The sequence below is a fragment of the Staurois parvus genome, unplaced genomic scaffold (assembly GCF_062004578.1).
Source record: "Staurois parvus isolate SC_StPar_1 unplaced genomic scaffold, SC_StPar_1.0 ptg000040l, whole genome shotgun sequence".
Classification (NCBI taxonomy): Eukaryota; Metazoa; Chordata; class Amphibia; order Anura; family Ranidae; genus Staurois; species Staurois parvus.
In genome coordinates this window covers 335,625-358,435 of record NW_028317836.1, presented here as the reverse complement: position 1 = coordinate 358,435, position 22,811 = coordinate 335,625, and the positions used below count along the sequence as shown (strand labels likewise).

At 44.4% G+C, this 22,811-nt stretch overlaps 1 protein-coding gene across 1 annotated transcript in view; it reads right to left on the bottom strand.

The window, feature by feature from the left end:
- Nucleotides 1-211: 211 nt before the first annotated feature.
- LOC149470514 (uncharacterized) overlaps nt 212-22,811 on the bottom strand; it is a 64,342-nt gene continuing 41,742 nt past the window's right edge. The window contains 1 exon segment of the mRNA XM_089662991.1: nt 212-1,335. Coding sequence (XP_089519117.1) covers nt 447-1,335 — 889 coding nt within the window. The 3' untranslated portion in view covers nt 212-446.

The following is a 22,811-nucleotide window of genomic DNA, read 5'->3' as shown; positions in this document are numbered from 1 at the left end:
CGCCCCTTCAGTCTCCTCTCTCATTACTAACCTACTAAGCGACATATCGGAATGGATGTCACTCCACTTCCTCCAACTCAATCTTAACAAATCTGAGCTCTTAGTATTCCCCCCCAGCCTGTGCCCCCTCCCTGACTTCTCCATCAAGACCAATAACACAACCATCAGTCCCTCCCCCCATCAAAAAATGTCAAAACTCAGTTCATCCGATCATTACATTCCAGTTTGCTCACAGATTTTAGTTTGTTTCTTTTAAAGTAACATTTTAACTTTTCTCTTCTTCTCTAGCTTGTGGGATGACATTGGGGATGTGAAACAAACCTGTGACACCTGAAACTTCTTTAATATTCCTTTTCTTCCAGAATTTAATCAATGCAGAAATTTATGAAACCTCCGGTGATAGATTAGACTGGCATTAACTATAAAACTTTGTCACATTGAGAGCATTAAAATGGCTTCTCTCCAGTGTGCCTCCTCTGGTGTTTCATAAGATCTGACTTATATGTAAAAGCTTTATCACATTCAGAACACTGATATAGCTTCTCTCCAGTGTGAACCCTCTGGTGTCTGATAAGATTTAACTTCTGAGTAAAAGCGTTATCACATTCAGAACACTGATATGGCTTCTCTCCAGTGTGTATCTTCTGGTGTCTGATAAGATTTGACTTCACAGTAAAAGCTTTATCACATTCAGAACACTGATATGGCTTCTCTCCAGTGTGAATCCTCTGGTGTTTGATAAGATGTGACTTCAATGTAAAAGCTTTATCACATTCAGAACACTGATATGGCTTCTCTCCAGTGTGAATCCTCTGGTGTGGGATAATATGTGATTTATCTGTAAAAGCTTTATCACATTCAGAACACTGATATAGCTTCTCTCCAGTGTGAATCCTCTGGTGTGTGATAAGACTTGACTTCACAGTAAAAGCTTTATCACATTCAGAACACTGATATGACTTCTCTCCAGTGTGAATCCTCTGGTGTGTGATAAGATGTGACTTCAATGTAAAAGCTTTATCACATTCAGAACACTGATATGGCTTCTCTCCAGTGTGAATCCTCTTATGTCTGAAAAAATTTGACTTCTTTATAAAAGCTTTATCACATTCAGGACACTGATATGGCTTCTCTCCAGTGTGAATCTTCTGGTGTCTGGTAAGATGTGACTTCTGTGTAAAAGCTTTATCACAATCAGAACACTGATATGGCTTCTCTCCAGTATGAATCCTTTGGTGTCTGATAAGATCTGACTTCCGTGTAAAAGCTTTATCACATTCAGAACACCGATATGACTTCTCTCCCTTGTGAACCTTCTGGTGTGTGATATATTTTCTTTCCATTGTAAAATCTCCAAATAAGAAGTAGTTTGAAATGACTCCTCTTATTTATACTTAGTTGGACTTTATTGTAAAGTCATTGTCACTTCCAGAACACTGAAATTACTTTTCTCCTGCTGGATCAATGTGGAAGAGGATCCAAACCATGACTTTTAGAACACAGATATGACTTGTATCCCGTGTGAATCCTCCAGTGAGCTGCAATAAAGACTTTCAGTCAATTAAGACATCCATATGTCTTGTTTTCCATGTGACTCAGCTGTATTTATGAAGATCAACATGACCGAAAACTTGGTTCATCAATCCACCTGTACAAAAAAAAAAAAGAATTTTATATAAAGCTAATGGCCACTATTCAGTGCTCCTACTCCTTGACCTCTCTGCGGCCTTCGACACAGTTGACCACCCCCTCCTCCTCAAAATACTACACTCCCTCGACCTCAGAGATTCTGCTCTCTCCTGGCTCTTATCCTACCTGTCACAACGCTCTTTCAGCGTTACCTATAATGCTACCACCTCCCCCTCACTCCCCCTCTCTGTTGGGGTCCCTCAAGGCTCTGTCCTTGGGCCCCTTCTCTTCTCCATCTACACCTCCTCCCTTGGCCAACTCATACACTCTCACGGCTTCAACTACCACCTCTATGCCGACGACACACAAATCTATCTCTCAACCCCCCAGCTCACCCCCTCGGTCTCCGTCCGAATCACACACCTACTGAGCGACATATCAGACTGGATGTCGCTCCACTTCCTTAAACTGAATCTCTCCAAAACCGAGTTTCTTGTCTTCCCCCCAGCCCGAACCCCACCCCCCATTGACTTCTCCATCACATCCAACAACGCCAATATCAAACCCGCCCTGCAGGCCAGAGTACTTGGTGTCATTCTGGACTCCAACCTATCCTTCCAGCCCCAAGTCCAATCTTTAACAAACTCGTGCAGACTCCACCTCCGCAACATGCAGACTCCACCTCCGCAACATGCAGACTCCACCTCCACAACATCGCCAAAATCCACACGTTCCTAACCCCAGAAACCACTAAACAGCTCATCCACTCCCTCATCATATCACGACTTGACTACTGCAACTCCCTCCTCACTGGCCTGCCTCGCCGCTGGCTATACCCGCTTCAGTCGATCCTGAATACGGCTGCCAGACTCATTCACCTTTCCAACCGCTCCGTTTCCGCCACCCCCCTCTGCCAATCCCTCCACTGACCTCCACACCCCTCTGCCAATCCCTACACTGGCTTCCGATTGCGCAACAGATCAAATTTAAAATCCTAACACTGACGTACAAAGCTGTCCACCATACTGCCCCGAACTACATCACTGACCTAATTTCCAAGTACCGCCCAGCACGCACACACCGCTCCTCACAAGACCTTCTTCACTCTAGTTCCCTGGTCTCCTCCTCCCATGCCCGCCTCCAGGACTTCTCCAGGGTGTCACCCATCCTCTGGAACTCACTTCCCCAACCCATCAGATTATCACTCTCCTCTCCTTTAGGCGCACCCTGAAAACCCTTCTCTTCATGGAAGCCTACCCCCTGCTATCTTGACCGACCTCCTCCACTCTTCCTACCACTCCATCCCCCACAGCTATCTCCTCCTGTACCACCATCCCCTCCCTTCTAAATTGTAAGCTCGAAAGAGCAGGGCCCTCAATCCCCTCATGTTTTGCATTGTATTGGTATTGTTCTGTCACATGTTCTGTCCCCCTTTGTAATGTACAGCGCTGAGCCAACTATTTACTTTATAAATACTGTATAATAATAATAATAATAATAATAATAAAGGGCTACATAAAGTTGCTTTCTATTTTTAATGTTCATTACTAAATATATCTTCTGAATAGAAAGAATATGTACAGCATTATCTACAGTATTTTTTAATCAAATAGATTTTATTAAGAAAGTTTATAAGTGCGCACAGTATTCCCATTCAGCCCAGACAATGGAGTCATACATTCTCACGTATAGGCAGTTGTGGCACTGTTACAGATCATACAGAACAATAACTTGCTTTGTCTATGGTGTCACTTTTACCTTTTATAAACAAATGAACAGAGAAAAGAAGAAACAGCCTAGAACAATTCAGCTGTACACAGCAAGTAACTCCCCCCAGTACATACAGTTGTGTTCAAAATAATAGCAGTGTGATGATAAAAGTGACTAAAGCTGAAAATCCTTCTAATAGCTTTTATTTCCATCCACACAAATGCATTGGGAACACGACACATTCTATTCCAAATCACAACATGAAGAAAAATATATCAAATTTGTGTTGTTCCTCTAAAAAAAATGGAAGAAAAGTGAATATTAGACGGTTCAAAAAAATCGCAGTGTTTGTATTCTTCTTTACAAACTCCAACATTCACTATATAAACTGAGAAATGTTTGAAGATTTTGCTTTCCTTTGAATGACTTCATGAATATTTGGTTGTATAAGCACTGTTTCTGAGAACTGCTGTACATCTGTGTTGCATGGAGTCCCCCAACTTCTGGCCCCTGTGATCAGGTATTCCAGCCCAGGATGATTGGACCACATTCCACAGTTCTTCTCTATTTCTTGGTTTTGCCTCAGAAACTGCATTTTTGATGTCACCCCACAAGTTTTCTATTGGATTAAGATCCGGGGATTGGGCTGGCCACTCCATAACATCCATCTTGTTGGTCTGGAACCAAGATGTTGCCCGTTTACTGGTGTGTTTGGGGTCGTTGTCTTGTTGGAACACCCATTTCAAAGGCATTTCCTCTTCAGCATAAGGCAGCATGACCTCTTCAAGTATTCTGATGGATTCAAACTGATCCATGATCCCTGGTATGCGATAAATAGGCCCAACACCGTAGTATGAGAAACATCCCCATATCATGATGCTTGCACCACCATGCTTCATGGTCTTCACAGTGTGCTGTGGCTTGAATTCAGTGTTTGGGGGTCGTCTGACAAACTGTCTCCGCCCACTAGACCCAAAAAGAACAATCTTACTTTCATCAGTCCACAAAATGTTGCGCCATTTCTCTTTAGGCCAGTCAATGTGCTCTTTGGCAGATTGTAACCTCTTCAGCACACGTCTTTTTTCCAACAGTGGGACTTTGCGGGGACTTCTTGCAGATAGCTTGGCTTCACATAGGCGTCTTCTAATTGTAACAGTCCTCACAGGGAACGTCACACCTTCTTTCATCTTCCTGGAGCTGATTGTTGGCTGAGTCCGCCCCATTTTGGCTATTCTTCTATCCATTCCAATGGTAGTTTTTCGCTTTCTTCTACGTCTTTCAGGTTTTGGTTGCCATTTTAAAGCAATTGTGATCTTTTTAGCTGAGCAGCCGATCATTTTCTGCACTTCTTTATATGTTTTCCCCTCTCCAATCAACTTTTTAATCAAGGTACGCTGTTCTCCTGAACAATGTCTGGAACGACCCATTTTCCTCAGAATTTCAGAGAGAAATGCACTGTAACCAGCATGTACAACATTTGCTGCCTTCCTTCCTTAAATAAGGGCAATAATTGCCACCTGTTTATCAAAGAATGAATGACCTCACTAATAGAACTCCACACTGCTATTATTTTGAACACGCCCCTTTCAATGAGTGATTCAATGACACAGAATCAGCAGCATGCATGTCATGATTTTTGGGTCTGTTGGATTTCTATTACTCTACTGCACCTGCTAGGAAATTATTTGCCATGTAGAAATATAATTTCTACCAAAAACTGTGATTGATCCGGTTAGTGATGTCTGACTGCTATTATTTTGAACACAACTGTACATAGAAAGCTGACACCGTTCAATGAGGCCCGTGTCTACAGGATCATACCCCAAGTATGGGCCCCCCATGTAGTCACCATTCAGTAGGATACAACTGGCCGTTCTCCTTCTATGGGGCTAAAAGAGCTAAGATTTTAAAAGCCTATGAAGAACTAACTAGGAGTGAGCAAGGAGTATCCAGCCAGTGCTGCCAGACATACATCTCCTGGGAGAATTACAATGTTGGTAAGTTAGTTTTCACATGTTAATGTGGAGATCACCTGCTCAATCCACTGGTGTCTGCTGGGAGTTTGAGATGATAGCCAAGATCGGGATATTTTTTATAGTCAAGCAGCCTCACTATTGCTATATGACTTGTAATAGGAGGAGGTGTAAATAATTCCTCCTCTATTGAGACCAAGAGGCACACCCGAGGAATATTGAATACCAACATTACAATACTGGTCATATTGTTCCACTTTTTGAATAATTTTGGACATCTCCAAAACGTGTATCAAATCCTCGACAACACCACTACAATTGGGGTCATAAGGGGAAATCCCTCCTGTCCTAGCTGAACAATTGAGCTGGAGTCCTGAAAGATCTATGCAAAAGAAATGACTGAGTTTCTGTGAAGAGGACAGACAGATGAGAGGTATGGAGGTCACAATCACCTCCCACCACTCTCTCTTATTTTCTCTGTTTCCCATTTCTTTCTATAAGTCTTCGGTAAGAGTCAAAAGACTGGAATAAATAGATGAGAGATCATGCCTTTCCCACTGGTGCCATCTGAAGCCCATTAACAAGTGTGAGAGTGATGTGAAATCTGTATCTGATGGAAGTAGCAACCGATGGATGGGATCTAATGTGTCTACTAAGTCCCACCTGGTAAGATGCTGAAGTTGGGCAGCTATAATATAAAGTCTAACATTTGGTATTGCTAGGCCTCCTTGGTCTTCACCATACTGTAGAGTAGTGAGTTTGATTCTAGCTGACGGCTTCTTCTAAATGAGTTCCCCAAACTGGGAGTCTATACTGGAGAACCACTTACGAGGTGTCCACATGGGAGAATTGTGGAGTATATAGAGGAATTGTGGGGTCCATATCTTCTCTTGTTCATAGATTTTATTGGAAAGAGATAATAGTTTTATGTGTTTCCAGTGCCGGCATCTTCAGTGTGGGCACCCAGCTGTGATAGCTTGCGGCTTCATAGCCGGGTGCCCACTGAGCATGTGCGAGTATCTCTGTGCTTTGTGAATGGTCCTGTAGTCTTCTAGGACCTTTCATGTGTCCCAGAAGACTACAGGGAGGGAGGGGGGAGGACAATGTCCGCTTCTGATCACCTAGGTGATTGCAGCAGAAGTGGGAGCGGGTACCTGCCAATTTTGGTTACCCCCCCAAAAGGTGCCAGTGGGGTCCTTAACCACTTGCCTACCAGGCACTTATATCCCCTTCCTTACCAGGCCAATTTTCAGCTTTCAGTGTTGTCGCACTTTAAATGACAATTGCGCGGTCATGCAACATTGTACTCATATGAAATTTTTATAATTTTTTTTCACACAAATAGAGCTTTCTTTTGGTGGTATTTACTCCCCGTTGGGTGTTTTATTTTTAGTGCTATAAACAAAAAAAGAGCAAAACATTTGAAAAAAAAGTTCTTTGTTTCTATTATAAAATTTTGCAAACAGGTCATTTTTCTCCTTCACTGATGTGCGTTGATGAGGCTGTACTGATGGGCACTGATAGGCGGCACTGATTACACGGATTAGAGACTAACCGTTTTTATATTTCACGTATGCACTTTGAAACGCCAACTTGGGACATTTATCACATCTATACTCCACCATACTCCTCAGTGCGTGTATTTATTTATGTCACTATAATTGATATGGAGATCATAGTTGGTCACTTTTATATTCTCCATTGTATCTACATACATTTCATTCATGATATTTATGATTTTACATTTTTTCATACCTTTAGCGCTGCATGTGTTTTATTTATTATTGATTAGAGGGTTTTGAGGTTCTTACCTTTCATGCCAGCTGCTCCATTTCTATATTTATCCAGCGCTCATTTTATCTTATTGGATGAGGCAGCACTGATGAGCTGGCACTGTTAGGCGGCACTGATGAGCTGGCACTGTTAGGCGGCACTGATGAGCTGGCACTGTTAGGCGGCACTGATGATGGGAACGGATAGTCACTGATAGGCAGCACTGGTGGGCACTGACTGGTGGCACTGACAGGCGGCACTGATGAGCTGGCACTGTTAGGCAGCACTGATGATGGGCACCACATGTGAAGGTGGGTAACTGCTTCATAGCAGCCATGGAAACAAGTCAGGGATTAGGATGGAATGAATGCAGTAATCTGGGCAGGGACCAGGTACCTGAGGGGAGAGGTCTTTGCTATAGGCAGCACTGGTCACACATATATATATTAGGGCATCAACTCTTGTCAGCTTCAGCTCTGAGGAAAGGGACACGTCCCCGAAATGCATCAGCAGGCTGACAGCACAACCAGTCGGACTCTCTGACATCAGTTTGGGCCATCACTGTGGCTTTTTAGGCTTTTTCATGTACATATTCTGTGATTATGTTTTTTGTCTTTTTTATTTTTTTTTTTTAATAAAGCTTGGATAATACGCTAGGTGTTTGCACCGCCTGTGTGACTTTTTTCTTTTTTACCAGAACATGAGAGTTTTGTAGTTAGTCTCCATGGCTACTATATTTTGGGAGGAGGATTTCCAAATGTAGATTTAAATCCCATTCCCACTTGGATGTATATGGTATGAAGTGTAAGGTGGTGGAGCTGGTAGCTGTGTATATACAGTTGTGGCCAAAATTATTCAACCCCCAATGCTGTAAAGGGGTTTAGGGACTATAGTGTACATTTGGAATTGTATTCAGAATCAAATCCTACAAGGACGTTGTAACTACCCAAATGCAACTAAAATGACATCAATTGTTTATGTAATACAGTAGTAAATGGTTCTTATGTGGTTTCTTCATTGCCACAATTATTCAACCCCTTAAAGACTACCACTCTGAAGAACAGAGGTTCATACAGGTGCTTTCCATCAGGTATTGAAAACACCTGTGGATGTCACCGAGCAGCAATCAAGCATAATAAGCACCAATTAGGCAGCTTTAAAATGACTGTGATACTCAGCTCCTTCTAGACATTTACTGGTGTGGTTACAAACATGGTGAAGGCAAGAGAATGGTCCAGGAAGACAAGAGAAGAGGTGATTTCTCTTCACAGGAAGGGCAATGGCTATAAGAAGATTGCAAAGATGTTAAACATACCAAGAGACACCTTAGGAAGCATCATTCGCAAATTCAAGGCAAAGGGCACTGTTGAAACGCTACCTGGTCGTGGCAGAAAGAAGATGCTGACTTCGACTGCTGTGCGCTACCTGAAGCGTAGAGTGGAGAGAAGTCCCCGTGTGACTGCTGAGGAACTGAGAAAAGATTTGTCAGATGTGGGTACAGAAGTTTCAGCCCAGACAATAAGACGCACACTGCGTAATGAAGGCCTCCGTGCCAGAACTCCCAGGCGTACCCCCTTGCTGTCTCCAAAGAATAAGAAGAGTCGACTGCAGTATGCCAAAAGCCATGTGGACAAACCACAAAAGTTGTGGGATAGTGTTCTGTGGACTGATGAAACAAAATTAGAACTGTTTGGGCCCATGGATCAACGCTATGTTTGGAGGAGGAAGAACAAGGCCTATGATGAAAAGAACACCTTGCCTACTGTGAAGCATGGTGGAGGGTCAATCATGCTTTGGGGCTGTTTTGCTTCTGCAGGTACAGGGAAGCTTCAGCGTGTGCAAGGTACCATGAATTCTCTTCAGTACCAGGAGATATTGGATGGAAACGTGATGCAGTCCGTCACACACCTGAGGCTTGGGAGACGTTGGACCTTTCAACAGGACAATGATCCCAAGCATACCTCCAAGTCCACTAGAGCATGGTTGCAGAGGAAAGGCTGGAACATTTTGGAGTGGCCATCGCAGTCACCAGACTTAAATCCGATTGAGAACCTCTGGTGGGACTTAAAGAAAGCAGTTGCAGTGCGCAAGCCTAAGAATGTGACTGAACTGGAGGCCTTTGCCCATGAAGAATGGGCGAAGATACCCGTAGATCGCTGCAAGACACTTGTGTCAAGCTATGCTTCACGTTTAAAAGCTGTTATAACTGTAAAAGGATGCTGTACTAAGTACTAAGATTGAATGTCACTTGGGGGTTGAATAAAACTGATAATGCTGTGAGCACAGAAAAGACATTTGTGGTTATTTCATTATAACTGTTATGTTATATTTGTCTGACCTACAAGTGCCTCTTTAATGTAAATGTAAGCAAGATGACTGAATGATCAAAAGCAATGTCAAACTGGCCAAAACACTCAATTTCAGTGGGGGTTGAATAATTTTGGCCACAACTGTAAGGTGGAAATCAAACCTCTGACATGGGGGTCACATTTACATACGTGTTCAAACCTTGTCATGTCTGGGAGGGAGGGGGTTGGTGTGTAAGTAGGAGGAACAAAAGTGATTGATCTGAAGATATCTAAAACTTTCAGGTCTAGATATTTTGTGGGAGTCACATAGGGTTTGGAAGGGTATAAAGGAGTCTGGTGTTGAACTAGACTAGCTCTAGGACAAGCATGAAAAGAAGATGGAGGCATCCATGCCGGATAAAAGCCTGGATTGAGGAGGTATGCCATGAGTGGGTTATGGGGTGACTGTAAGGTGTATCAGAACTTAGACTGTCCCAGATAGATGGGTAGTGTTGAGTAATTGGGTGTTGGAGTGAGCGATGGTCTCTGGAGTGTAGCCATAGTAAATTGGCAACTGATAAGGGGTCACAATCTACTGACTCTATAGTGACACATGGGGGGGGGGGTCACTTTTACTGCATGATATTTAGGGAGTTGAGCAAGATGTGCAGCTTGGAAATATTTTGCAAAGTTCGGAAGCCCCAGACCGCTCTAAGTTTCGGTGAGGTACGGATCGACCTGAGCAGATGCAGTTTAATAGTGCCCCATACATAAGTGGTGCCGTGACACTAATATGCAGAGGAAAAAGGAAGGTATATATATGGGTAGGACCCAAAAAAGGTATAATATTTTGGAAAGAATTGTCATTTTTTACAACCGTGATACAACTCATCCATGAGAGGGGTAGTTTGGACCAGGATGTCATAATATTAGTAAGGTGTGTTAACATAGGAGGGTAGTTAGTAGAATATAGAATATTGAGGTCTGCCATCAGCTTGGGTCCTAAATCAGGAATATATTGACTGGACCAAGAGAAGGGTGGAGGACGTTGTAGTTGTGACACAGTTAAGGAGGGTAGAGAGATATTAGGAGCTGTAGACTTTTTGGGATTCACAACCAGGTCCGAAATCACTGCAAATTGGTCCAGGCATTGGAGAAGGTTGGGTGCTGAGATCAAAGGAGAAGACATGAAGAGGAGATTGTCATCAGAGAAAAAGCATAACTTATGATGATGACCGCCAAGTTCTAATCCTTTAATATTTGTGTTAGTTCTTATCAGCTGTGCTAAAGGTTCATTCGCTAGAAAAGGAGGGGGGGAGGGGCAGCCTTGCCTCATTCCCCTTTGTATGGAAATAAAGTCTGACTTGTAACGCACGTACCTCAAGTAAGCCCTTGGGGAGGTGTAAAGGGGTGATATCCATTGGAGTCAAAGGCTTTTTTTATGTCTAAGGAAAGGAGACAGCCGGGTATGCGGCGTATGCAAGCTGCATGTTCTAGCAAAATCACTCTGTGGTCTCGGCTTGGCAGAGGGGGGTTAAAACCCATCTGATCCTTGTGTATCAAGGTGCCAATGATGGAGTTCAGCCATGCAGATAGGATTTTTCTAGGATTTTAACATCCAAGTTAAGAAGGAAGATTGGTGTGTAATGAAGCCATGTGGTGTGATCTGATTGGGGTTCAGGTAGCATAGAAATGACTGCTGTTAGGGAGTCTGAGCAGAAAGAATAACCTTTGAGTAAGGCATTAAATGCATTAACCAATAAAGGTGGAAGGAGGTTAGTAAATATTTGGAATATAGGGCTGTAAGCTGTCTGGGTCAGGCCGCTTATTAGACTTTAGGGACTTGATGGAGTTCGGGACCTCAAGTTCTGTAATTGGTGTTTCCAGGGAAGAACATTGAGAAGCTGAGAGTGTTGGTAGAGATAGGCTTGAGAAAAGTTCAGTGGCCTGCGATTCATCATAGGAGCCGGTCTCAGAGTATAATTCTGCTAGATGTTTGTGGAAGACCTGTAATATTTTATTAGGATGGCTGGTGTGTGAAGTTTTTGTAATCTTTAAATGGACAAGTCTGTGTGTGTGGTCTGAGGTTCACAGTCCCAGGGCTAGAAAAGTGTCAGGTTTGTTTGCGTTCATATAATGTTCATGCCTGGATTGGTGTAGAACTTTTTCATCTGATTCTGTCAAGAAAACATCTATTTCTAGCCTGGTCTTGTCCAGGACAATCTATGAGAAGGTGAGGGGTCTGATTGGAAGGCTTTGTTGGCCTAATGAAATGAGGTTTCTAAGCGGTGATGGATTGCTCGCTGTCCTTTCTTGAGATGTGAGGCTTGGCTGATACAGGCTCCCCTAATTACAGACTTATGGGCTTCCCAAAAGGTCAGGAGAGAGATGTCATCAGTTGTGTTATGTGTCAGGTATTCTTTGATGGTTAGTTCAATGTCCAGTCTGTGGGATGGGTGGGCCATTTAGACTCCATGTAGTGCTAGTTTCTTGGGGAAGTAAGGAGGAGAGGGTCAAGAGGACAGCTTTGTGACCAGTCCAGGGGGGAGGTATGATGGTTCAGGATAGGAGGGCTGGGGACATACCTCTAGTCAGAAATATATGGTCAATGTGGGAGAAAGTTTTATGTGGATATGAGTAGTATGTATAGTGTCTTCTAGCTGGGTTAGCTTCTTGCCATGTGTCTATGAGAGAGCGTTGTTGGAGTTGTTGCTGGAAGGAGGATGTGGATGGATAAGAGGTTATGGGGGATTTGTCTAAAAAGGGATAAACTAGCTGATTGGAATTGCCACATAGTAAAAGTGTACCTAATTTATGGGAATCTATTACTTGTAGCAAATGGGAGTTAGGACTGCAATTGAGGCATAGTATGAAGCTATAGTGACCTCTGAGTCAAGGAGGTGACCCACTAGAAAATATAACGGCCCTCTGGGTCCCAGATCCCTGCCTTGGGTGTAAAGGGAGTAGAGCAGTGGAAAGCTTTGAGTACACCTGTGTGTTTAGTTGCGGCAGAAGCCATATAAACCTGTGGGTAGGAAGAGCTGAGATATTTCTGCATATGGCTGGCAGTAAAATGAGTCTCCTGCAGGCACACCACATGTGCTTTGGCATGGGCAAAGGATTTGAAGGCCTTAATTTTTTTATTCCCCGAACATTCAGGGTAAGTATATTTATTGGAGCCATGATAAAGGACAGATGCAAAGCTGATTGTAGGTGTCGCATCATGGTGACATCATCACCCCTGGGACAGGAATAAGAGAAAGAAAGGAGGAGAGAAGTGGGGGAAGCAAGGTTAGTAAAGAGAGAGAAATGTCTGACAAAACAGGTCAGGAGGCCAAAAGGCCATGATGTGAAAACAGGTAGGTTGTCCATCTGTCTATGTCACTGGGATATAAATGGACAGGAAAAAAACAGTCCTGGGCAGGCCCAACTCAGGGCTAGCAAGGAAAATGTGGGGGAGCAGTGAACATCTTCAGAAGCCACAGAGGCCAAAAACAGGATATTAAATATCCGTTTTATAAGAGTCAGGCCAAGGATAGACTATTGGGAATAAGATGTCAGCCTGCAGATAGAAGCAGTTGGTAAGTGTATGCATTGTTCAAAGAGGCTATGCTTGGCTGGGTATCATGGGCATTAAACAGCATTAGACCACAGCTGGATGAAAGGGTGATCCGTTTGTTATTTTGTTGTCCAGCTATTGGTAGAAGGTTTAGCTAACAGCATTGAGCTGTTAGTTGCAAAAATTGTAGAATTATACTAAATATATATTTTTTGTTTACAAACGTTTTTATTTTTTAAGAAATAGACTTCAAAATGGCATTACAGCTTCAAATAGAATATACAACAGAAACAAGGAACAACTGCAGTATTCATTTCAAAGGTGAAATTATGTAGAATAAAGGGAAAAAAAAAGAGAAAAGAAATGAAGTACATGAGCAATATAGGTAGAGAGGTAGGCAGAGTTATAAAACGACCAACAAAGTAACTCAATCAATCAAAGCATAAATGGTCCTTATTGATCTAGTAAATGCCTGTGAGTTCTCCAAAGTTCCCATTTTCTGTCAAATAAATGCATCTTATCCAATAGAGTATAATGAATTCTCTCCATGAGCATCACCGCATCAACTCTGCAGAACTGTGGTCAATGGTACTGTGAGGGATTTCCAATTTAGGGCAATAGCCCATAGGGTGGATATACAAATGCTATCGATTAGCCTCATAACCTCAGTCTGAACTCCCGAGATAGGGGCTCCCAGTAGGCAGGACTGCATAGACAGATGCACCGGAGCACCTGCCACTGCAGAGGCAACTTCAGAAATTTTGCGCCACACCAATGAGAGGCTTGGGCAGGCCCAAAATATATGCAGTAGAGTACCAGCAAGGCCACAGCCCCGGAAACAAAGGTGGGACATCCCTGGATACATGGCGTGTAGTCTAGATGGGATATGATACCATCTGGTTATTACTTTGAGGGCCGTCTCACGGACAGAAAGATCTAGAGCTCTTACACACATTATCCATCATGGAATCCCAATCCTCATCAGAAAAAGTGACATCACGATCAGCCTCCCATTTCTGTCTATAAAGAGGGGGTGAGGGAAAGAAAGTAACCAAAAATTGGCGATACAAATCTGAAATAAGACCCCTGCCCCTAGGAGAGTCATGGCTAATACGTTCTAAAAATGAAATCAGAGATGAAGGTGTAAGACCAAAATGTGAATTAAAAAAATGTCTAATCTGTCGATAATGATAATATTCACGAAGCGGAATATCAAAAAGTATGCGTAGCATCTCAAAAGTGATAGAAGATCCTCCTCTCTGAAAGTCAGATGACCTAATAAAGGACCTATCATACCACCAACGGAATACCTGTGAAGATGAGAATGCTGTAATAAAATTTGGGTCACCAAAAAATGATGAACCTGGTGAGACAGAGGAGACAAGATTCAATTTAAGTTTATAACGGGACCAAAACATCAATGATTGGGCAACAATGGAATTATAGAGCAATAACGAGCGGGGGGGGGGGGGGGGATTTTGGACCATAATACACCTGGTAAATAGAATGGATGTATAGACTGAGATTCAAATCTGATCCATGGGACCTGGGAAGTAATAGTCACCCATTGTGATAGCTGTGCGAAACGGGCTGACAGGTAGTAAAGCCAGAAATTGGGGAGACCTAGGCCTCCCACCCATTGTGACCGGTAGAGGACCGATGAAGTAAAACGAGGGCGTTTGTTACGCCAAATAAAATCATTAATAATCCGTTGAAAGTGATCTAAGAACGTTTTTGAGACAGAGATTGGGAGTGATCTAAATAAAGTAATTTAGGGAAGACATTCATTGTTACTGCCGTGACTCTGCCAAGAATGAGATAGGGTATCCATGCCAGATCTTCAATAGAGGTGAGAGGCGTGACACACATGGTGGCCAATTAGCAGCAAATAATTTTGAGTATCTGGGGGTGAGGTTTATACCTAGGTATGAAATCTGATCTGTGGCCCAACGAAATGGAAAAGAATTGCGGAGAGATGCACCCAGGGAATCAGGAACATTAATAGGCAGAACTACTGATTTAGTAAAATTTACAGTAAGACCTGATACTGTTACAAAGTCATTCAATAATGAGCAGAAGTCAGGCAATGACACCAACAGTTTAGTAAGGAAAAGCATAACATCATCTGCATACATACAAATTGTGAAATGTGAACCAATAATGGGGAACCAGAAATGTCTGAGTGTGATTATTGCAATTGCCAAGGGTTCCAAAACAAGCGCCAATAATAAGGGTGAAAGAGGACAACCCTGACGGGTACCTCCGCCTAGTGTACAAAATACAGAATTGCAGCCTGGAAGTCTTATTCTTGTTTTGGGGGGAGTCATACAAAGCCTGTACACCAGACAGAAATTCATCACTAAAGCCCATCTTCTGCAGTAATGAAAACAAGTATGGTCAGAGCAGAAGCGGACTGACAACTCATGGGGCCCCCGGGATATAGGGGATCATGGGGCCCACACTCAAAGCACACACAAAAAAAGCCTATAAAAAAGGTACTAGGGGCATTTCATGGGACCCCCTACTGACCCTGGGCCCTTGGGCAGTGCCCGAGTGCTCGAATAGTCAGTCCGCCCCTGGGCCAGAGGACGCTATCAATAACAAAACCTCTTTAGAATGCAAATTGACGTCCTGAATAACATTTAATGTGAGAGGAATATTGTCCGTGATAAGTCTGCCTGGGATAAATCCCGATTGGTCCGGTGAGACCAAAGAGGAGATAATGGGGCCAACCTATCTGCCAGAATGTGGCTAAATATTTTCAGATCATTGTTCATCACTGAGATTGGTCTATAGTTTTGAGGTAAATGATGGTCTTTCAGGGGTTTAGGTAATAGAGACAGGTTAGCCAAGAGTATCTCCTCAGGAAACCTACCGCCCTGCAAAACATCATTGAATAATGACATCAAAGAGGGAGCCAATGTAGGAGCAAAATGTTTATAATAACTGGCCGTGAACCCATCAGGGCCGGTGCTGTGGAAGTTCTGAGTGCGCTAATCACACAGGATATTTCCTTCAAAGTGCATGGGGCATTGGGAGAGGATATCTGAGAGGGTGAGAGAACAGGGAGGGTATAGAATCAAGCCATGAGCCATTTGAGGAAGCAGAAGTTGATTGCGGGGGAGCTAATAGGGTGGATTAAAAATTTTCAAAAATACCCAGGACTTCACGAGGAAGAGAGGAGATACTGCCGGATTTAGTACATAACTTGTAGATATGTGGGGGTCGTATAGAATGGTTTAATTTCCGTGCGAACATAGTAGATGCTGAGTTATTATGTAATAAAAAGGAGGCCTTCGAACAGCGTAGAGCTTTTTCAGTTTTCTGGGATAGTAAAGTATTCAGTTCTAGACGCTTTTGCGATATCATGGTTTGTTACGGAGAGATGGATTGCCATCATGAGCCCTATAATGTGATTCTAATTCTCAGGTAAGTTTCTGAATTTGTTTCCACCGCTCTCTATTTCTAGAAGAAGCCATAGAAATAAGGTGGAAATAAAAACCCTACTAGAGTAAAACCTTTTCTTGCTCTCTGGGAGTGTCCTCTTGTTATGGGCCGTACATTCCAGAGCCTCCTCGAGACCTGGACCAAAAAGATTATCGGCAATAAAGGGTAAGGCACAAAGGTTCAGTTTGAATGCTGAGTTCCCTGCCCAGGTTTTTAACCAAAATGCCCTTTTAGCTGAATTCACTAGGCAGAGGTTCAAGCCGCTAGCTTAACTGATTTGGCCGAGGCATCCACAAGGAAACCAACTGCTTTAAACAGCAAAGGAAATTATTTATTTATTTCAGGTACTTATATATTGCTGTCAGTTTACGCCGCGCTTTACATATATATTGTACATTCACATCAGTCCCTAACCCTCAAGGGGCGTACAATCTAAGGTCCCTAACTCACATTCATACATACACATACTAGGGACAATTTTGACATCAGCCAATTCACCTCCCAACATGTCTTTGGAGTGTAGGAGGAAACCAGAGTACCCAGAGGAAACCTATGCAGGCACAGGGAGAACATGCAAACTCCAAGCAGGTGGTGCCGTGGCTGGGATTCGAACCAACAACCCAAGTACTGCCAGGTGGAAGTGCTAACCATTTAGCCACTGTGCTGCCCTATATTTCAGGATTTGCTGCCTGGAGGTCCCTGCTGAGAGATGTGACTGGGTAAGTCAGCATTCCAGATTTCTGGTGACAAGGTAGACGATAAAGCTGGCCTAAAGCTGATGGAAGTGGAATCCCAGGCCCTACGGAGTAAGACTTCATCCCTTTTATACATAGGGTCTTTCAGAGCCCCCATATCTTCAAATGCTAAGTCTGTCCTTTTAGAGACTTTAGATAAGGGGGTGTCTAATTTCTGAACCTTGTTCCATTGCTGGGACCTGTTATCCTAAAAAGGAAACCTCCTATTAAGATTACTTGAGAAAAAGGGTTTCCTCTCAGGGCTTTCCCATTCCTGCCTAATGGTATCAACCAGGGAACTATGGACTGGAAAGACACTAGTCTTTCTAGCATGCAAACCTTGATACATGAGGTCATGCTTAGATAGGCAAACATCCTCCTCCTCGATCTCTAAGGTTTTGTAGATAACTTTAACCACCTTCCGTCCGGCCGTTGCATATAAACGGCCGGACGGTATCACTGCAGGGTCGGGTGGCCGTTTATGAACGGCCTCCCCTCACCCTGCTTGTGCGCGCTCCCTGGGAGCACGCAGCACCGCGATCCGGTGCCCGCTGTGTTCTCCGGACACAGTGAAACACCGATCGTCGGACGGGACCTCTGTACGAGGTCCCGATCATGTGATCACTGATTGGCCAATCAGTGATCACATGCAAAGTTTTGCTTACTACATCATTGCTTACTACGTGTGAAATCTGTGAATGATCACAGAGGTCACATGGTACAGGGCTATTCACAACAGCCTTGTACCATGTGACAAGCTGTGATCAATCACAGCTCACTCAGTACTTCTCAATGAGAAAGAGAAATGATTGCTTTTACATCCTATATGGGTGTAAAAGCAATCAGTGTAAAAAAAAAAAAAAAAAAAAAAAAAATCTTCATCACCCCCCACAAGTAGTACAGTGTCACCATGGTGACACTGTACTGCTAGGGTGACAGTATGTAAAAAAATTAATAAAAAATATTAATATAAAAAAATAAAATAAAAATGTAAAAAAAAGTTTAAAAATTATAATTTTTGGTTATAAACTAATTTGTTTTGTTTTTTTTTTTACTAAAAAGATAGCGGAATAAATTTTGGCAAAGATTTATGATGAAATATAATTTATTTGCAAAATGTTATAAAAAAAACACTTTTACATAGCAAAAAAAATAAAAATCCCAGCGGTGAATAAATACCACCAAAACAAAGCTTTATCTGTCTCAAAAAAATGGTAAACATTTAATTTGGGTACAGTGTTGCATGACTGCGCAATTGTCATTCAAAGTGTGATAGCGCTGAAAGCTGAAAATTGCCCTGGTCAGGAAGGGGGTAAAAGTGTCCGGTCTGGAAGTGGTTAAGGAGGTCGTCCACATCTTCCAGGGGCAATTTGTTCCTGGAACCTCTGGAAGAGCAAACTTCACCGTCCTCCTCTTATGAGCCTGAATCTACCTTTGAGGAAGCAAGAGACCTAGGATCCTCAGGGTCCTCCTCCCCTTTTAATGTATCTGCTACCGACAAACCCACCGATTGGGTCCAAGGACCCAGTGGCGACTGCATTTTTCCAATAGGGATCTAAAGGATACACTACTACCTCCCCCCCACTCCCCCTCTCTGTTGGGGTCCCTCAAGGCTCTGTCCTTGGGCCCCTTCTCTTCTCCATGTACACCTCCTCCCTTGGCCAACTGATACACTCCCACGGCTTCAACTACCACCTCTATGCCGACGACGGGCAAATCTATCTCTCGACCCCCCACCTCATCCCTTCAGTCTCCGCCCGAATCACCAGCCTACTGAACGACATATCAGATTGGATGTCACTCCACTTCCTTAAACTGAACCTCTCCAAAACTGAGCTCCTAGTCTTCCCCCCAGCCCGCACACCACCCCCCACTGACTTCTCCATCACGCCCAACCATGCCACCATCAAGCCCACCTCAGAAGCCAGAGTACTTGGTGTCATTCTGGACTCCAACCTATCCTTCCAGCCCCAAGTCCAATCTTTAACAAACTCATGCAGACTCCACCTCCGCAACATGCAGACTCCACCTCCGCAACATCGCCAAAATCCGCACGTTCCTAACCCCAGAAACCACTAAACAGCTCATCCACTCCCTCATCATATCACGACTGGACTACTGCAACTCCCTCCTCACTGGCCTGCCTCGCCGCTGGCTATCCCCGCTTCAGTCCATCCTGAATACGGCTGCCAGACTCATCCACCTTTCCAACCGCTCAGCTTCTGCCACACCCCCTGCCAATCCCTCCACTGGCTTCCGATTGCCCAACGGATCAAATTCAGAATGCTAACACTGACGTACAAAGCTGTCCACCATACTGCCCCGAACTACATCACTGACTTAATATCCATCTACCACACAAAAGATATGTTTCGCTTCTCACAAGACCTCCTTCTCTCTAGTTCCCTGATCTCCTCCTCCCATGCTCGCCTTCAGGACTTCTCCAGGGCATCACCCATCCTCTGGAACTCCCTACCCCAATCCATCAGACTATCACCCACTCTCCTCTCCTTTAGGCGCACCCTAAAAACCCATCTCTTCAGGGAAGCCTACCCCACCCTCTGCTAACTGCCGATCTCCTCCACTCCTCCTACCACTCCAACCCACAGCTTTTCCTCCCATACCACTATCCCCTCCCTCCTAGATTGAAAGCTCCAAGGAGCAGGGCCCTCGAACCCCTCGTGTATCACATTGTATTGTTATTGTACTGTCTCATGTATTGTCTTCCATTGTAATGTACAGCGCTGAGCGAACTGTTGGCGCTTTATAAATACTGTATAATAATACTAATAATAATAATAAAAGGATTGAAATGTAGACAACATGTCATCCTTAATGGAGGTGAGCACTTTATGGCACGCTGTAAATGACTTATCCTTAATTAGGCTAGCCACACAATTGCAGCATAAGGGTTTTTCCCAAGCTGAACCCAATTTAGCTGCACAAACTGCACACTTCTTCTTGGGGGTCTGACTCTGCACCTTGTCCTGGACTTTAACCTACAATAAGCAAGAAAAGACACAATACAGAAAATAATCAGCCCAGGGCCCCTCATACAAAACCACTGTGCTGGGGGAGCAAGAAAAGGAAGTGTGCCCACCAGGGTCAGCAAGAGGGATCAGAGTCCCCAAGCTTACCTTAGAGGAGCCAGTGCTTGAAGGACCAGAGTATGCCTGAGAAGTGCCAGCGCCTTCCATATGTCCCTCTTGGTGTGGAGCCACACGCTCTGCTGGGTCTGTACTCCATACTGGCTGCCTGTGCTAATATGGAGACTGGAACCACGAGTCTCCGGCGCCTGTCAATGACCTCACCACGGCCGGTACTTCCGGTTCCTGGACAGCACCCAGAAGTTGCGGCTACTTGCACGCCTGCTTGGCAGTCAATCTGCCACATTGTGCATCGGATGCTGGAGCCCCCCCCGCACGAGAAGGACAACGACAGGCATCAAAGGTCCTGGACCCCCCAGGACACCCCCAATGATGGTTATCATCCACTGAGGCATGGAAGGACATCAGGAGCGCAGCCCCACTCCCCCTGAAGTGATTGCGTCGGGCAGGAGGAAGTAATCCAGACCAGAATCCACCAGCAACCTCTAGGGCCCAGGACTTCGACAATCAGTTCCTTGATGACTGCACCCATCCTTGCAGAGGAAACACTAAAAACTCAGGAGGGAGGCCTGGTGGTCCGCCTTTTATAGTACTGTGCTTACGTGTTTCCTGTCCCAGAGGGAGGAGCTCTGTCTCAGGAAGGATGTCCTGGAGGACGTTTGGAGAAATGAACATTAGAGTGTCTGAGAGACAAAAGCCAGAAATAGATCAGTGGCTGCATGCACACCTCATTGTTAGGCTGCAGGTAGAGAGGCAGAGATGAGGCAGGATTTATCATGAAATACAAATTAAAGTGTATTATTTTCAAAACAGCCAAGAATATTTCACAAGGTCTGAAAAGTATGTAAGTCATCGAGTTATTCCCCAATTTAAGAAGAAGAGCATAACTGCAGGTAGTAAATGTAAGAGAGGAGTTGCAGATGATATGATGGTGGGTAATATGTACAAGAGAGGAGTGTGGGGGGTGTGACAGTGATCGGTATGTACAGGAGAGGAGTGCGGAGGTATGACAGTGATCGGTATGTACAGGAGAGGAGTGTGGAGGTATGACAGTGATGGGTATGCACAGGAGAGGAGTGTGGAGGTATGACAGTGATCTGTGTGTACAGGAGAGGAGTACGGAGGTATGACAGTGATGGGTAGGTACAGGAGAGGAGTGTGGAGGTATGACAGTGATCGGTATGTACAGGAGAGGAGTGCGGAGGTATGACAGTGATCTGTATGTACAGGAGAGGAGTACGGAGGTATGACAGTGATCTGTGTGTACAGGAGAGGAGTGAGGAGGTATGACAGTGATCGGTATGTACAGGAGAGGAGTACGGAGGTATGACAGTGATCGGTATGTACAGGAGAGGAGTACGGAGGTATGACAGTGATCGGTATGTACAGGAGAGGAGTGTGGGGGGTATGACAGTGATCGGTATGTACAGGAGAGGAGTGTGGAGGTATGACAGTGATCGGTATGTACAGGAGAGGAGTGTGGGGGGTATGACAGTGATCGGTATGTACAGGAGAGGAGTGTGGAGGTATGACAGTGATCGGTATGTACAGGAGAGGAGTGTGGGTGGTATGACAGTGATCGGTATGTACAGGAGAGGAGTGTGGAGGTATGACAGTGATCGGTATGTACAGAAGAGGAGTGTGGAGGTATGACAGTGATCGGTATGTATAGGAGAGGAGTGTGGAGGTATGACAGTGATGGGTAAGTACAGGAGAGGAGTGTGGGTGGTATGACAGTGATCGGTATGTACAGCAGAGGAGTGTGGGTGGTATGACAGTGATCGGTATGTACAGGAGAGGAGTGTGGGTGGTATGACAGTGATCGGTATGTACAGGAGAGGAGTGTGGGTGGTATGACAGTGATCGGTATGTATAGGAGAGGAGTAAAGATGGTATGACAGTGATCAATATGTACAGGAGAGGAGAGTGGGGGGTATGACAGTGATCGATATGTACAGGAGAGGAGTATGGAGGTATGACAGTGATCGGTACATACAGGAGTACGGAGGTATGACAGTGATGGGTACGTACAGGAGAGAAGTACAGAGGTATGACAGTGATCGGTACGTACAGGAGAGGAGTACGGAGGTATGACAGTGATCGGTACGTACAGGAGAGGAGTACGGAGGTATGACAGTGTTCGATACGTACAGGAAAGGAACGTACAGGAGAGGAGTGTGGAGGCATGACAGTGATCGGTACATACAGGAGTACGGAGGTATGACAGTGATGGGTACGTACAGGAGAGGAGTGTGGGTGGTATGACAGTGATGGGTATGTACAGGAGAGGAGTGTGGGTGGTATGACAGTGATGGGTATGTACAGGAGAGGAGTACGGAGGTATGACAGTGATGGGTATGTACAAGAGAGGAGTACGGAGGTATGACATTGATGGGTATGTACAGGACAAGAGTACGGAGGTATGACAGTGATGGGTATGTACAGGAGAGGAGTGTGGGGGGTATGACAGTGATCGGTATGTACAGGAGAGGAGTACGGAGGTACGACAGTGATCGGTATGTACAGGAGAGGAGTACGGAGGTATGACAGTGATCGGTATGTACAGGAGAGGAGAGTGGAGGTATGACAGT